The 17,486-nt window shown below is 39.9% G+C and overlaps 1 protein-coding gene across 1 annotated transcript in view; it reads right to left on the bottom strand.

Annotated features, from left to right (window-relative positions):
- The window catches only part of VPS33A (VPS33A core subunit of CORVET and HOPS complexes), a 39,904-nt gene that overhangs the window by 10,217 nt on the left and 12,201 nt on the right, over positions 1 to 17,486 (bottom strand). The window contains exons 4-6 of the mRNA XM_068121061.2: positions 6,348 to 6,534; positions 2,908 to 3,024; positions 2,635 to 2,809 (exon numbers count right to left, since the gene is read on the bottom strand). Of these exons, the coding sequence (XP_067977162.1) occupies positions 2,635 to 2,809; positions 2,908 to 3,024; positions 6,348 to 6,534 (479 nt within the window). The remainder of the gene's footprint in view (positions 1 to 2,634; positions 2,810 to 2,907; positions 3,025 to 6,347; positions 6,535 to 17,486) is intronic.

The raw sequence follows: 17,486 nt of genomic DNA, 5'->3' as shown, positions 1-17,486 counted from the left end.
ATTGAAAGAAATAACGTAGGGTTGGGGTGAGGAGGGATATACTAGGAGAGCCTCTTCTTCTTCTTGCTCCTTGGAGTCCTTGAAGTTTATGAAGTCTGTTCCCCCCTACCCAATATCTGATCCCTCCCCCAACACTGTCTATCAGGGCCCTGGGTTCCAGCACAACAAATGTCTTCGGTAAATCCAGCAAGGTTGGAGTAGCACGGTCATCCAGCACCCGGTGTTCCCCTGGCCCAAGCAGCCTCCACAACTGGAGTTCTGGTTAAAGTGTAACAATAGGGCCTGTGTGGCCCTCAAGGTGAGCTTTTGTGGCCCATATGGTCCAATACTCAGCAAATGGCTCTCATGGCCTGATACATACAAATGGCACTTGTGGCCCAATCCATAATCAAAAGCTCAGCCCATTTCACCTTGAAACAGGTGCGGAGTCTTCTGGCCTTTATGGCCCAACAAAGTGACACAGCAGGTGAGTGGCAGGCCGGTAGGTGGCATGGCTCACAACAAAAATGCAGCAGATGGCATGGCTACAGATGGAAAATAAAGACTGACAAGTGGCATGGCTCACAAGCAAATGGCAGTTAAAGGCTGGTGGGCAAAATTGAATGGCAGGTGAGTGGCTGGCAGATGTTACAAGCTGGCAGCAGATGTTGTCATGTGGCAGGAGCATGCAGTGGCAAGCAGACAGAACAGCCAGCTTTGGCCCTATTCTACCCTATACCTAACTACTCCACTAATCCCTCAATCTATACTATCTCTAACTCCTGCCGCTCTACTAGCTATCCCTCCTGGGCCCTTTCATCCCATTAAACCAAGCTATCTCCCAGGAGGAGATCAAGGCATGTGCTGTGACTACAATTATGAGTTGGCGTGGCTCTACCTGGCGTGTTGGCGGAGTAACCCAATGAGGGGACATACATACCTCTACTCCAGCAATTTGGGTCCCAATGGGTTCTCTCAAAAGCCAATTACCCTACTCCAGTTATCCCAGCGGCTGTAGAAATTAAAAATTGAATGAAGGGGAAGCATCTCTATCTATCCTAGCATTTTCAAAAACACATTTCTCTTCTTTTTATTAACACCCCTCTACTTTGGTTCTATGTAACCAATTTACCCACCATCCTGTATGCCGGAGCTGTAACAAGTTCAGGCCTGCCCCTAATATTTTCTTACTGTGCGCCAGCACAATATCCTGGCTCGGTGGTGTGACTCCTTCTGAAGGTCTCCATCTGCTTCTAAATGCGGCACCCAGGCCACTGGTTTCAATAGTGAGCTCACCGGCTCCGGCTGAATTATGGGTAATGTGTGGCAAGCGAGAGACACCTGCTCACCTGCTCCTGGCTCCCCCAAAGCTCTCTTCTTTCACCTGCTCCTCACAAAAAGCTGCCCCAGCAAGCCCTTTAATCTCATCCCGTCCTATATATTTAATTTCCCCTTCTGGCACTCCTTCTTTTAATCTATCCACCACTATCTCCTTCCATTCCAATTATATTTTCCCATGTCTCAGTTTTAACTTTTATCTCTGTGCTCCTTCTACTCTTACTTGTCCACTCTTTCACTGCTCCTCTGGCTACCCTTGGTGTGCCCTTACTCCCCTCTAACACAAGAAGTAATCAAATAATGAACAAACCCCTTAACCCAAACTATTGAGTGCCAATTATGAAATGCCCACGATGCCAATGACGAAACGGAGATCCTTAAATAAAAAAATTCCTTAGGACCCGGCAGACACACCACGAGAGATAGACAATAGGGAATCCACAAGACAGAAAAGATGGCTGGGACAAACCTGGCAGATTTTAGCAGGATAATTGCAGTGGCAGTCACTCCGGCAGGGAACTGCATCACTTGTGCCGGTGCTGGGTTCCATGCTTGGCTGGAGGAGAAGACGGACATGGCTCTGGCGGGCGTCACTTTACCCAGGGACGGAGCAGCACAGGAACATGGCATTTACCTTGTTAATTCAGGGCGTGTCCTCCTCTTCTATTCTCACTCCACACTTTTATCCCATTGGGATAAAGCAACATTGATGGTGCGCCAAGCCCATTCCCTCTCGCTTATCACCAGGACGATGGCTTGGTCTGTTGCGCGGGACGACTTTCTGTGAACCCTACACCCCGTTGCTGCCAATGGCTCGGTCTATGTTCAAATGCGCCTGTACAGTTCTCCTGCCCAGCTAGCACCTCAAGGCCTAGCGACCTCAAAAAGGACAAAGACAGATTTACAGGGGGAAGGACATTTTAAAAAGGGGTCAAAAAGGTCGGGAATTTTAGACAGACATTAAGAGGGGGAGACGTCGTCTTATCTATTACATAAGCAATGCATATCTAATATCACAAATAATTACTTCAGGCTTATGCTCTGACATATAAAGGATCAAACTGAACTATTCCAAGTAGTGTCAACCCCTAGGAGCCATTTCAACAACAATATGATATATTATAGTGAATGACCATGCTATATAATATAGAGGACGGACCATCATAAAGGAGAGATCTTGCTGAGAACTGTCCATTAGTCTTGGAGTTGTGGAGGAAGTACTCACTAAGCTTCTGGACATACAAAACATGTGGAATAGTACAAGCCCAATCATATTTTGAAAAATAAAAAAAATCACCGAGCAAGAGAAGTGCTTACTGTTTTGGACACCGTAAAGCTCATCAATTAGGCCCTCGTATGTCAGCTGTGTTGCCAGTGGAGTCAAAAGGTCAACACTGCGGTCTAGTAGAACCAGGGAGTCTATGGATGAAGGTATACAAGACTGCACGTTCCCCAGTTCCCTCTGCATACGCTGGAGCATATCCGCTACTTTCTGTGCACAAGAACACACAGCAAAATAAAGAAATAGCTACTTCTACCGAAAAATGACTAGCTTTTGTCATTTGGAAGATCTATCGATTGCTGTCATACCCGTGCACAATCCCCTTTCCCGTGGATCTCGGGAATTATGCCGTAAAGACTCTGCAGAGTCATTATCCCCTTGGCAACATCAAACATGCTGGTGTAGTCGCTCTCAAGGCAACATTCCTGCAGGGAAGGAACATAACACACATCAAAATAGCAAAAGGTTTACAAAACAGTGATGCCAGTCCTGATCATAATAACATATACTTAGGCAGTTAAGACCGAAAAATAGGGCGTATCGTTCATTTTTTCAGGAAAGCACCAAATTTGGCACAGATGTAGTATGGACCTATACAATTGTTTTCCTGAGGGGCGCCCAAAAATTCAGAACCCCTGATGGCCGCCATATTGAATTTCAACATGACCGCCCTCTGTGACCTATTTCCCTCAATAACTTCTATACTATGAGCGATAACACCACAGTTCTAGTGTCTTACCCCATGTTTTCATGGTCTCTGAATCCAATGGGATCAATTGCATAAAGATTGGCATCCATCATCTTTAATTTCAAGATGGCCACCATGGTGTTTCCATTTTCCTTGAATCTCTCATAGTATTTTAGGTAAAATTTCAATTCCAAGTGATACACATTGTTTTATTGGTCTCTGATAACAATGGAATGGTATTAATTAATCAAAGTTACACACAGTTGCAGTTTTAACTTAAAATATTGTGGCCACTTGAAAGGTGGAGGATCTCGCACAGACGCTTAGTACTAAAAGCACTGTCCATCGCAGTCACACAGTGATGTGCAGGGCAGATTTGCCTTGGAGCATTTACAGTTGCCTTTACAGGCTGACTTACAATGGCAGCTTGTAAGCTCTGAGCATGCCTCCTGTATCAGTGGTATTGTGGTCCAAATTGGTGTCCAAGAAGTCCCTGTTTTCATCCAGCCCCAATCAGCTGGTGATGGAAGTTCTGGGTAGGGCACAAGTGCCTGACTCCATACGTGTCCAGCCTGAAAACATGCACGTTTTAGGTGTTGTTCGAAGGCGTCTGCTGTTGGGGGAATGTGATCAATTGTTCTTGCCTTCTTCGTGAACAAGTGTCGGCGCATGTCATTCACTGTCTTTATCTCGGTAGTCCGGTCATAGAGGATGGCAACATATCTTTCTATGCTCTGTAGTTCCATAGTAATAGCGTCCACAGATGGCCTATAAGCAAGAGCATGAAAGGTCTGCGTGATGCTGGGGTATGCCTCCCAAGCCTTCCAGGCTGTCTTTTCCCCAATTTGGGCAAAAAATGACACTGTGTCGCAGCCAGTGCAAGCATGAAATAATGGCAAAGACTCGGACTTCCTGCAGCCAAGGCCGGTAGCAATTTTATGGATGGCAAGGTAGCGGTAGCTTTTACCAGTGCCAATGACAATCCAGAGTTCCTCCACACCGTGTGACTGGTAGGTAAAGTAGTGTGCTATTGCCAAGACCACAATACAAGACCAAGACCACTCATAGTATAGAAGCTATTGAGGGAAATAGGTCACAGAGGGCGGTCATGTTGAAATGCAATATGGCGGCCACCAGGGGTTCTGAATTTTTGGGCGCCCCTCAGGAAAACAATTGTATAGGTCCATACTACATCTGTGCCAAATTTGGTGCTTTCCTGAAAAAATGAACGATGCTTCCTCTTAACTGCTCTGCTAATACCATCCCATTGCATATTGAATCGCTGGTGGTCTTACAACAATTAAAGCTGCAACTTTAACACAACACAATTTGGCATTGCCAAAAGCATACTTTTACATATCCACTATCTTGTAAGTGCCAATGAAGCTCAATCACAAAGAAGCACAAAGGGCTTCAAGGATACGGTTTAATTTTTTGGCATAACAGCACTGTTAACGGCCTGCTTAGTTATAGTTAGGCAGCTTAGCAATTTTTGGGGGAACGACTTTACAGAAGTACCATTTTTATTTTAGTGGTTCATTGGACCATATGCAATAGAATTAGGACCGGAGGCAAGTATACAGTGTTTGACTTTTGCGCAAATACGACTCGCACAGCATAATATCGAGCAATACATTTATGCAAATAAATCATCAGCTATTGGAGTTAGACTAAAATCGTAAATACATAAATTGCTGGACAAATTACCTTGAACAACATGTTGTCTGTTCTAAAGCTATATTGTCATTACATCCTTATAGTTGCGTACATGTTAGATATATGAGAGGTGCGCGAGTCACAAGTATAACACATTTGTATAAACACTCGGTATTATATTACTAATTATTATTACATGGAGGCGTAAGATTTATTATGCAGGCATGCATACGTTTTACAAATAACACTGCGTAATGAAATAAAAGTTAGCCTCCTTGTTGAAAATATATACATAATTGGTTTTTGTCCAATAAAAAGGTGAAGAACACTGTATATTTCTTGCCTCCGGTCCTAAATCTATTGTATATGGTCTAATGGACCACCAAAATAAAAATGGCGCTTTTGTCAAGCCGTTCCCCATTTTCGATAAATATGCTGCTAAGCTGCCTGACTATTATCAGAAACCATCAACCAACCAGTAAGACCCATGAGAGCTTTCATCCTGAGCTATGGTTGGATTCTGGATACACATCAAAAGCCAAACAACTCATCACAAGTATGGTATCTGCTGACACTGCCGAATACTGCAAGTACTGGAACACAAAGGCCTACATTTTTGACGGGTAAAGCAGGAACTTTACTGTGTCCAAGAGAATACAAGCTCAACATCCCCTCTAAAGGATGCAGTTGCGGATCAGGACACAACAGCACAAAAGGAACAGTAGGGAGGGAGGAGGGAGCACCAATAATAGCAGAGTTGAAGGGCAAAATAGAGGGAGACTTGGACAAACAATGGTTGTGGGGATGACTAGGGGGGTGGGTGGGGGGGGGGGCAGGAAAGGAAGCATGGGGAGGACAGGATGGATACAGAAGGAAGTTAAACAATAAACTAGGCTATCATGGAATTTCTCCACACTTAACAGAGAACTGCACAATTAGCTGTTTACAATGTAACGGTTTAATTTTTCTCATACTTTTATTCTCAAGTTAAAATAGGTATGCATGGCAAACTGGTATGACAAACAAATTCTCAAGTTAAAATGCACTTTTTCACCATTGACAACAGAGGCAATGCCAACTAAAAGGGCAGCAAGAGAGGAGAAGGGTAGGGGGGTAGTGGGGGGGTGGGGAGGTATTGAGGGGGGGGGGGGGGAAGAGTTTACATTGCATCATTATTTTTTCAGGTATACATGACAATGGAGCAAACATTTTATATTGAGGGAATGTAGTGACTATTCTCTCCTGTTTTATTCCAGAGCCAGCTGCTCCCGAGGCTAAATTGAAACTTTCAATCGCAACTTTTTTCCACCTTCATTTTTAAAACAAAAAATAAATAGCTTTATGAGCTGGGCTTGCTAGGCCTCCAGACGAATGGGCTGCAGAAAAGGCTTGCGTAAAGGTTACCCGAAATGAGAGCTCAGCTTCCATGGAAAGTAGGTCACTGTCAAACGGGATGAGGTGTAAACCAAAGTGTGTAACATGGGAAAGGTTGCCAAAGACACCCAGATCCTTCAGCTGCTTCTCACAAAGTAGAGATCCCCGTGGCACAAACACCAAACTGAACTCCCGACGACCACTGTCCCTCTCCTCTCTGCAGAGAGACACCTTATATTGAGGATAATTCCAAGCACATTTGTTACTCACACACAATCAAAATATCAGTTGCTAGGGTGGTCCACATCATCTTACTAAGGCAAGATATTTTACAATATAATCTTGTGAGGAACTCAAAAAACAGTCATTATTTAAAATCCTAATATCGGAATTGATCCCAGTAATTCTGGGAGGCATCCTCGACAGCCGCCGCAGGAAAAGACAATTTTGCTATGATTCCAATGTACCGTCATTGTCTCACAAGGCCTAAGCGGATGGGAAGTTGGTAAAGATCCTTGCAAAATACAAACTTTGATCAATTTTACATTTACCTCGGTGGAGGCTACTCAGAGCAGCATCAAATTACAAAGGTAGGCTGGCCACATTATTCCGCAATGAGCATGTCGTGTTTGGGTTCATAGAACACCTCTTGTCTTGAGTCTTGAGAAAAACACAGTCTTGAGAAAAAGAGGGACATGGGCGGTGTCTACGAGAAGCAAATTTGATTGGTCAAGATGACGTAAAATGCTGGAATATTTTGCCCAAATACTGCTAAAAAAAAGTGTTTATAGAAAGTGCCAAAAAGGTGATTTGTGTTCTACAGTGTTTAATTAAATTATAATAAAATAAAGATTTTAAAGCTTGTGGAAAAATCTTTTCGGAAATTTCTGATCTTATTACCTGAAGGTTCATGTTCCGATTTGTGTTCAAAATATAACATTGAATTGAAATAAGGTTGTTCCTCGATCATAATCTGATATTTGTGGACAGTCAGACAGACAAGGTGAACCAATTTTGTAACCCTGACTATCGCTTCGTGCGTGGCATAATAATAGAAAAGCCGACCCCCAAACAGCAGGCAGCAAACTCACCTGTGTAATTAATTCAAGTGTCTGATGGAGTTTTCGAAATTCCATATCTTAATTAAATAGATAGCCTGGTGTTGGGCTAGCGGCTAGGGTGCCAGCTTAGGATCCTAGGATCCTGGGTTCGAATCCCGGTCGATCGCTGAATTAACGCCAGGGGGTTGACTCAGCCTGTCATCCTTCCGAGGTCGGCTAATTGAGTACCAGTTCACTGGTAATTCCCTGCTAGTCGTAAAAGGCGACAAAAAGGGTTGGCGGCAGGAAGGGCATCCGGCCGTAAAACATTGCTTCAAAAAGGGGACCAAAAAACAACAACAACCACGGTCCCCGAAAAAGGCCAACCCCCGCTTTGCGGGGAAAAATGGCCTCTAAATGTTTTTGTTTTTTTTTAATTAAATAAATAAAAATTGGTGGAGAGCATGAGAGGATCAGATGTCATGCTTCATCCAATGGGGGAAATGTAAAAAAAAATAGAAAATTTAAACCAAACAGATAACTGGATTTCCTCCATTTAAAGTAGTAGTCTAGATTGCTCAAAAAGATCCGACCTTATTTATTCTAGCTATAGTTGGGACCGATGCCGCTACGGTTCATAACGGAATTGCTCTCGTGTCGTGTAAGGTTTTTTTTTGTACAAAACCGAGGCTCATGGAGGAGCAAAAACATCGAATGGATCAGGAAGTAACAGAACAAAAGCAACAGTAGAAAGAGAGGTGTGGAAGCACACCTACAGCAGGGTTGAGGGACAAAATAGAGGGAGAATTGCTTTGCAATACATGTCCCCTACCGATGTGATATTTTCTAAATCTAAAAAGAGCATAACACTGAAAAATTGACGAAACGCCCTGAAACTCGAACGTGTTCTGTAACTTGTTATAACTAGAACGCCACTCAGTAGAGCGCATACTCCCGCCGTGGGTCAACTTGGAATAATACGTTTTGTTTAACATCCCCTCTCCCCAAAACAATAAATGAAAAAGAAAGTAGGCCCTGTCAGCTAATTTATTTTGATATATCTCGGAATTAGAGGAGAAAAACATCATTTAAGAATAAGAATAAAAGCTTTAATGCAGTAAAACAGAAAAAAAATTCCCCAAAAAAATTCCTGGATCCGGAATAATATCCTGAGCTTCACCAAAAACTAATCAATTCTTCCTTATCACAAGGGCAATCATCCCACCAACTTTCATCCAAATCCGTTCAGAACTTTTCCAGATATCTTGTTCACGAACATACGAACACACACACACACACACACACACACACACACACACACACACACACACACACACACACACACACACACACACACACACACACACACACACACACACACACACACGATTGAATGCATTACTCCCTAGCGGGAGTAATAACACCATGTACCAAGCTTCAGTTCAAATATGTTAAAGGGTATGGGGCAAAAGTTTGAAAAAACACAGGTGTGACGGACAGACGGACAGACAGAGAGTAAACCTATAGATCTCTCCAGTGAAACCAGTAGGGGACTAATAACGGATGTGGGGAAGAATGAGGGGGAGGACACATTGGGTGGACAAAATGGATACAGAATCAAACTCGAGGCCTAAGCCTAAGGACAACCACAATAATACAGGTAAACACTGGGATCCAAAATGGATACAGAATCAAACTCGAGGAAGGAAAAAACTTTGGAAATTTGGAAAGAGGTGCGCTTGAAGAGGGTCAACGAGAGTAGAAAAGATAATGGTTTTGGATGGGGGATAATCTCAGTGTGGTGAATAGCTGTCTTGTAAACCTAGAGGGAAGATTGAGATTTTTTTATTTTTTTTATTTTTTTTACTGGTAACATGTAACCCAGTGCTACCTGCCACATGGTCGGGTTGTCGGCGAATAAACCGACACCCCTCACTGGCTTTGCTAGTTGGGAGGGTGACTGTGACCATGCCAGGACCAAAAACAACACCTGGCAAAGGGTGTATGAGCTCCCGTAGGGAGCCAACGGCCATCCAGTAAGTAGATGGTGTGTCTTAAAAAACACCCATCCGATTTGGACCGGTTCAAGTCCCGGCAAAAAAATTTTAAATGGACGTACTGCTTACTTGCTTAAAAAGGATGGAGCACGGATATAATCCCCATCGGTTGACATCCATGGGGAGGAGGAAATTCCTCATGAGGAAACGCCCTGCTGAGTACAGTGACAAAAGCGGCGCCATTGTTATGACTTCGCTGGTACCCAGAGTACTCCGTGAAGTGACGGTAGTGACGGAATTTCCCCCAAGCTCAGTGGCTGTGTTAAGTGTTTGTCTCTTCAGTAAGTGTGTGTGTGTGTGTGTGTGTGTGTGTGTGTGTGTGTGTGTGTGTGTGTGTGTGTGTGTGTGTGAGTAGTGTAATAATGTTGCTTCTGGGACACCTCCGTTTAACATGTGAAATCCCTATCTAATGTCATTTACCCCCTTGTCTTTTTCAAAAATCATAAACACCTCTATTTCTCCCACCCTCATCTTTATGAACCTTTTGTCTGTAGTACCTATCCTTAATGTTGTTCATTAGACCACTCAAACACTACAAATATTTGTTTTCTCTTATAGACCTATCATCCTTCTTCTACATATCATCTGGCAGATTAATCTTTGACCCACTCAAACATTGACCATTCACTTCCATATTAATTCTTTCCCTCCCTCATTGCCCCTAAACACCTATATTTCTCTCACCCTGTTCTTTACGAACCTTCTAACCTTTTGACATGTTATCCTTATTCATTAGACCACTTAAACACCTGTGATCCTTCTGACCTCATGGACCTTTTAACCTTTTACTCTTAATATCATCTGGTGAATATAACCCACTCAAACAACGACCCTACAAATATTTGTTTATGCGTGGGAAATAATTTAATTCTCCTACAACTCTCTTCACCATCTAATATATTAACAAAAAATATGTTTGAGTTTGGTTCTTTATTAAGATATTTTAACTGAGCTAAGATAAAATGGTAAACCTCCCTCAATGTTCTTGTTTGAGCGCCTCCAGTGCCACATACCATTTTTTGGTAAGCTCCGCCCACTTTTTGGTAAACCACGCCCATTTTTTACTAAGCCCGCCCACTTTTTGTTAAGCCACGCCCACTTTTTACTAAGCCTCGCCCACTTTTGCTAAGCTCCTCCCACTTTTGCTAAGTCCCACCCACTTTATAAACTCTTCAGCATTGTATCATTTCCAGGTAATACATTACATCATTTTCAGGGAATTTCCATCACATCATTTCCAGTTAAGACACGCCCAGGGAATTTCCACAGGAAGACACACCCAGTCCTTATAAAAGGCACCGACCACACAGGCTTTTTCAAACACGCTTTCTGCTTCACTTGAGAATGGACTACTATGCCGAAATGGAATGGGATAACTTTGCTATTCCATGGAGTCCTACTACCTGTGTAGAACTCAACCTTCAGATTGATGAACTGGACTCGAACCTCTTATCAATGGAGGTAAGTTTGTTTATTTATTTATTTATTTATTTAATTTTTTTTTTTTTTTTTTTTTTTTAAGATGAGACTCGTGTAAGAGTTAACAAAGTTTATTTTAATATTCATAGAGCTTGATTTATACAAATAAAAAATATTGTATTAAATTAATACATTGTTATTTTCTTTCACAGGAAATTGTATCTGAGATACGAAATGAAAATTCTGCTTTTAACACAACTTGGGATGAAGTTATTTTTTTGTTTGAAGACATTTTGAACAACCAAGACCCCCAGAACGAGTTCTACCTTGATGACCCAGCCAAAGAGTTATACCTTGGAGATCCACAAAATCCTGAAAAAGAGTTTTACCATGATGATACTTGTTGTGAGTTATCAAAACAAAACCCACTGAACAAGTTCTACCTTGATGAGCCAGAATACAAGTCATACATTGGAGACCCACAAATTTCTGAAAATTGGGAAAGGAGAGTTCTCCCTGATGGTCCGCAGTTATACTATGTGAGACACATCATAGAAACCCTAAAAAATTGGGCAAGGAGAGTTCTCCCTGATGGTCCGCAGTTATACTATGTGAGACACATCATAGAAACCCTAAAAAATTGGGCAAGGAGAGTTCTCCCTGATGGTCCGCAGTTATACTATGTGAGACACATCATAGAAACCCTAAAAAATTGGGCAAGGAGAGTTCTCCCTGATGGTCCGCAGTTATACTATGTGAGACACATCATAGAAACCCTAAAAAATTGTGAAATGGGAATTCTCCCTGATGGTCCGCAGTTATACTATGTGAGACACATCATAGAAACCCTAAAAAATTGGGAAAGGGAAGTTTTCCCTGATGGTCCGCAGTTATACTATGTGAGACTTATCACGGAAACCCCCAATATTTCTGAAAATTGTGGTTTTACCTTGGGGACTTGGAAAGATGGTTATATTTTTGGAGACTCGGAATGGGGGTTTTGTTTTGATGACTCGGAATGTGATACCTATCTTGGAGGCTCAACAGGAATGTGGTTATACCTTGGGAACTTGGAAAGTTGGTTTTATTTTGGAGACTCTACCTGTGGGGTTCCTCTTGGAGACTCTTTGGATTCTAAAGCAATGAACAATGTTCTTTATTTAATGACGCTTGATTTAAGCAATATCAAGAAAGTTCGAGGAAGAAAATGCTGGAAAATTCTTTCTTCCCATTTCTACTTCTTCAAACTTAAAAGCCTTGAAAGACAGAATTGGAGGAAGAGGAAAAAAAAAAAAGAAATACGTATTTAAAAAAGAAGAAAAGAAAGATTATGTTAGGGTTTGGGTGGGATTTTGAATGTGAGGGTTAGGGATGGGGTTGGGTTAGGGTTGGGATTTTGAATGTGAGGGTTAGGGTTGGGGTTGGGTTAGGGATGGGGTTGGGTTAGGGATGGGGTTGGGTTAGGGATGGGTTGGGTTAGGGTTGGGATTTTGAATGTGAGGGTTAGGGTTGGGGTTGGGTTAGGGATGGGATTGGGTTAGGGTTGGGATTTTGAATGTGAGGGTTAGGGATGGGTTGGGTTAGGGATGGGGTTGGGTTAGGGATGGGGTTGGGTTAGGGTTGGGGTTGGGTTAGGGATGGGGTTGGGTTAGGGATGGGGTTGGGTTAGGGATGGGGTTGGGTTAGGGATGGGGTTGGGTTAGGGATGGGGTTGGGTTAGGGATGGGTTGGGTTAGGGATGGGTTTGGGTTAGGGATGGGGTTGGGTTAGGGCTTGGGTTGGGTTAGGGTTTGTATATTATTATGACTCACTCGCACATACACACACACACAAAAGTTAAGCCCCAACTAAAAAGTTGTGGGATTCTGTGTTTGGGGTTCACAGATTTAAAAACGTATCCCCATTATACACACACAAAAGTTAAGCCCCAACTAAAAAGTTGTGGGATTCTGTGTTTGGGGTTCACAGATTTAAAAACGTATCCCCATTATACACACACAAAAGTTAAGCCCCAACTAAAAAGTTGTGGGATTCTGTGTTTGGGGTTCACAGATTTAAAAACGTATCCCCATTATACACACACAAAAGTTAAGCCCCAACTAAAAAGTTGTGGGATTCTGTGTTTGGGGTTCACAGATTTAAAAACGTATCCCCATTATACACACACAAAAGTTAAGCCCCAACTAAAAAGTTGTGGGATTCTGTGTTTGGGGTTCACAGATTTAAAAACGTATCCCCATTATACACACACAAAAGTTAAGCCCCAACTAAAAAGTTGTGGGATTCTGTGTTTGGGGTTCACAGATTTAAAAACGTATCCCCATTATACACACACAAAAGTTAAGCCCCAACTAAAAAGTTGTGGGATTCTGTGTTTGGGGTTCACAGATTTAAAAACGTATCCCCATTACATTTTATTTATTTATTTATTATTTTCAAGGGTATTATCTGCTTACTTGTGTTTTTTGTAATTCTTGTGAGTAAAATGAACCCAAGATTTCTTCTCCATTTAAATCATATAATTTGTAGGTCCAAGGGACTGTATCCATTACATCAATGATTTTAAATAATTCACGAGTCCATTTTTGTGTATAACCTTTCTCAAAATGACTTTTCCATTTGTATATTCTTACAATATCACCAACTTTAAACTTGGGCTTTCTCAAATTAATCTCCTTTTCATATTCTAATTTTGTAAATGTTTCTGATGGTTTTGATTGTGTTGATGAATGAACTGTATTATTGTAATTATCTACAATATCCTGAATTAAATACACCCATTTTTGAGAACCGAGTTGTGTGAATTTTTTATATAATTTCTCTTTTAAAGTACGATTAAAACGCTCAATAACAACTGCCTTTCCTTCATTAAAGGTGCTGTATAATTTAATACCCTTCCCCTTAAGAAATTTCATGAATATTTTGTTATAGAACTCTGTTCCCTCATCAGTCCATAACTTCTTTGGTTTCCTTTTATCCCGATCAAATATTAGCTTAAAGGCTAACATTAAAGTATCACCCCTTTTATTTTTTAAAGGGACAACCCAGGCAAATCTACTCCTCAAATCAATAACGGTTAAAGCATACCTGTATCCCCTGTCATTATTCAATTCAATTAAATCAGCGGACCATATGTGGTCAGTGTATTTAGAATAAACCTTCCTTCTTTTAAACTTTGTGATTATAGGTTTGTGTAATTCTTCAGCCAAAAGCTCCTCAGTCTTGATGACATCATTAGAGCCTAATAGTTTTTTGAGGAATAACCAAGACCAAGTTTCAATTTAGCATTTATCAAATTTCTCACAATAAACCTATCAACTTTCTCTCTCAACGTTGGATTTTGTATCAAAGACAAATTATACAACATTTCGCTGTCGGCTTTATGTTTTTCAGTCAACGTAGTGGTTTTCCCATAAGCAATATCATGCTTCATACACACTTCGTCAACCCTATTTGTAGGTTTAGACCAAGGTTTAGGATTGTCAGCCTCATCTAATCTTTTATCCAAGTTTGTTCCTGGACCACAGAAAGAATACCCTGGAAGGTGTAATTCCCCTGGAATTCCAGTTGTTGTAAATTTACTTCCTGACAGAAACTTTTGTATGTCTCCTCCTCTTTTAGGAGAGATGAATTGGCACTTTTTAGAGCCACATACTTGACATATTCCTTTTTGATAAACTCTATTATTTTTAGCTTTAACATAAGAGATATTTTTAGATTTAGTTTTCTTTTTACATTTGAGACAATAACTCATATTTATTTATCAGAAAAATTCCGACAGAGTATCAAAACCTTTTTGGTTTTCAACATATACATTTCAATCTTTATTTTTAAAACATAAAGAATCCTAAGGAATGCCTTCACTCTCTCCTCCATTTATTTACAAATAAAAACTAACTAAAGTCAATGACACCAACATCATCAATCACATAATCTTTTCCTTCTTCTTCTTCTTCTTCTTCACCACTTTCTCGTTTAAATCTCCTCCCTGAAATTGAAGACATTGACGTTCTTATTTTTGAAACCATTATCTTCATAAGAGTTGTTAATTCTTTAATTTCCTCTTCGGTGCGTTGAGATTGATTTATTTGCTTTAATACACTCAATCTTTTATGAATCTCAATGATTTCCATCTTTTTATATTTTTCCTCCCTCTCTCTTTGCTCCCTCTCCTCCTCCTCCATTTTCTCCCTCTCCTCCTTCTCCTTTTTCTCCCTTTTCTCCCTTTCCTCCTTCTCCCTTTTCTCCCTTTCCTCCTTCTCATTTTTCTCCCTCTCCTCCTTCTCCTCCTTTTTCTCCCTCTCCTCCTTCTCCTCCCTCTCCCTTTCCTCCTTCTCCTTTTTCTCTCTTTCCTCCTTCTCTTCTTCAACTCCTTCCTCATCCCTTGCTACCCTTGAGTTTGAACCCCAAAGAATATTATACATATACTCATCTGGATTTTGAGATATTCTTGTATCTATAATTATTTTTCTCATAATAGGATACCAATAAGATTTGTTGACGATTTCTAAAAGAGTTTTATATTTCATAACTTTGAGAAGTTCATTTTTATTTAATATTTTAAACAAGTCTCTATTTGTGGGTTTAACAATATCAGTATAAGGCCAGTTTTTAATGACAAAATTCCCATGTATATGCTCCAAATCATAAGGTATGTAATACCGAGCACCCTTTTCTTGTAGGTATCCTTGAATACAAAAATTATAATTCTCTTGTAGTCTTCTTCCTGCCATTTATGTATCAGAAATATATGTGAGATTAATATTATGACAGGTAATACCACCCCATCTTCCCACTACCAAATCGGTTTGTATTCCTCGGCTTTCTATCCTTATCTCATTACCTTCCTTCTTTGTCATGCGAACCATCGCTATACTATCATATATTTTTCTTTTCTTAAAATCACGTATTTGTTGTTTACTAATTGTACTTCCACATAAATCCTTATCCTCACCAAGTGGATAATATTCTTCTTTACGAGACTGATTTAAATCATGTAGGTCTTCTATGTTTATTGAAAAAGACCAATTATACCCTAAATCAGGCATATCATACCCCCATTTATTAATTCGCATATTAACTAAATGTCCTTCTTTATAAAATTCAATTGTAAGCAGGTAGTTAAATTCAATGAGGAAAGGTGTATGGTCAGTATAACCAGGTGTTGTGGTTGTAAATTTTACTTCTTTCACAAAACGTGCTGTTTTCTTTAAAAATATATATTGTGATAAATCACTTAATCTAATTAAGTCATTCGCATCTGTAGGGTTTGGATAATTGATTAATTTATAAGTATTCTTCATATTAATATTTTTACTTACACTATATTTTTGTCGTTCAGCCTGTGCCTTTGTATAATAATTTGATAAATCAATATCCTGAGAGGATTTTCCAAAGATAGAACCATCTTTTCCAACATAAGTCATTTATATTAGATTAAAAATGATATCATAAAAATTTTCATTATTGTTGAGTTGAAATAATACATATAAACATAATTGACCACAACATTTAGAATTAATTTCTTGAACTTGAAATGTTTGATAAACACCATTCTGTAAGAATTGTATTACTTCAACAGGTGGTGGCATACCATAACTATCAAAATAATATTTATCCTGACTATTATGAATACAAACCCAATGAGAACCATTCTGTGTGTCTAAATTCATAATAATATTCTTTGTATTCTTATTTATATGTATTAATTCATCTCTCATACAGATTACCACATTATCAATTTTTAGTGTTTTACAATACTTGGCTAGTTCTATATTTGACGTTGTATTCTTTCCAAATTGTTTAAACCATTTATCCATTTATTTATGAGAAAGATACAATCCATTACCCCGTTTAGTTAGTTTAACACCCGCTTGAGCGATAGAGGAAAGCATATCACCAACCAACAATCTAGCTTTATCAGGTAGACTTTCAAGTTTTTGAGCAAAATCTACAATTACACCACTTCCACTAATTTGTTTCTCCAACTCCTTGTTATGTCTTTCCAATTCTTTTTGAGCTTTTAGTTGTGCCTTCCTTTCGTTAGCAGTTTTTACCGCTGCTGAAATACCACCAGTCAATGCTCCCGCCGCACTTAAACCAGCAAATAAAGGAATTAGAAACGGGAGAAATCCTCCTCTTGACTCGTCTATTGAATATTTCTTTAACATAGGTTTCGTCATTTTAATTTTAAGTGATCCAACATCATTTAGTGTTTTTACTTGTGTGTGTGTGAGTAAAACATCAATTCTTACAGCTCCTTTTCTTTGAATTGTATTAACATTAATAATACAAGGCTTTTGATTTTGAATACAAGATGTTAATTTATTAAGATTGATTTGATTAACATATACCCCTACCATTTATTTATGAGAAAAAACCTATGTGATATTAATCATAACACCATTATCTGTATTAATCTGTAATTCTGTTTCCTCCAAAAGCAAACAATAAGCATCAACTTCTTCATTCTCCCCTCTTTCAATGTATAGAGAAGTATCCACTCGATTAGACTTTATAGTTTCCTTTTGAGAACTCAGGTCAATTGCGTAGATTGTATATAAACCTTTAAATGCAACCATATCCAAAATAGGATCATTATTACCATTACTTTCACACACTTTTTGGTAGGACTTGTAGGCTTCCGCATAATC

This window comes from Myxine glutinosa, chromosome 6, assembly GCF_964187855.1.
Source record: "Myxine glutinosa chromosome 6, kmMyxGlut1.1, whole genome shotgun sequence".
Classification (NCBI taxonomy): Eukaryota; Metazoa; Chordata; class Myxini; order Myxiniformes; family Myxinidae; genus Myxine; species Myxine glutinosa.
This window is presented reverse-complemented; position numbering and strand designations above follow the sequence as displayed.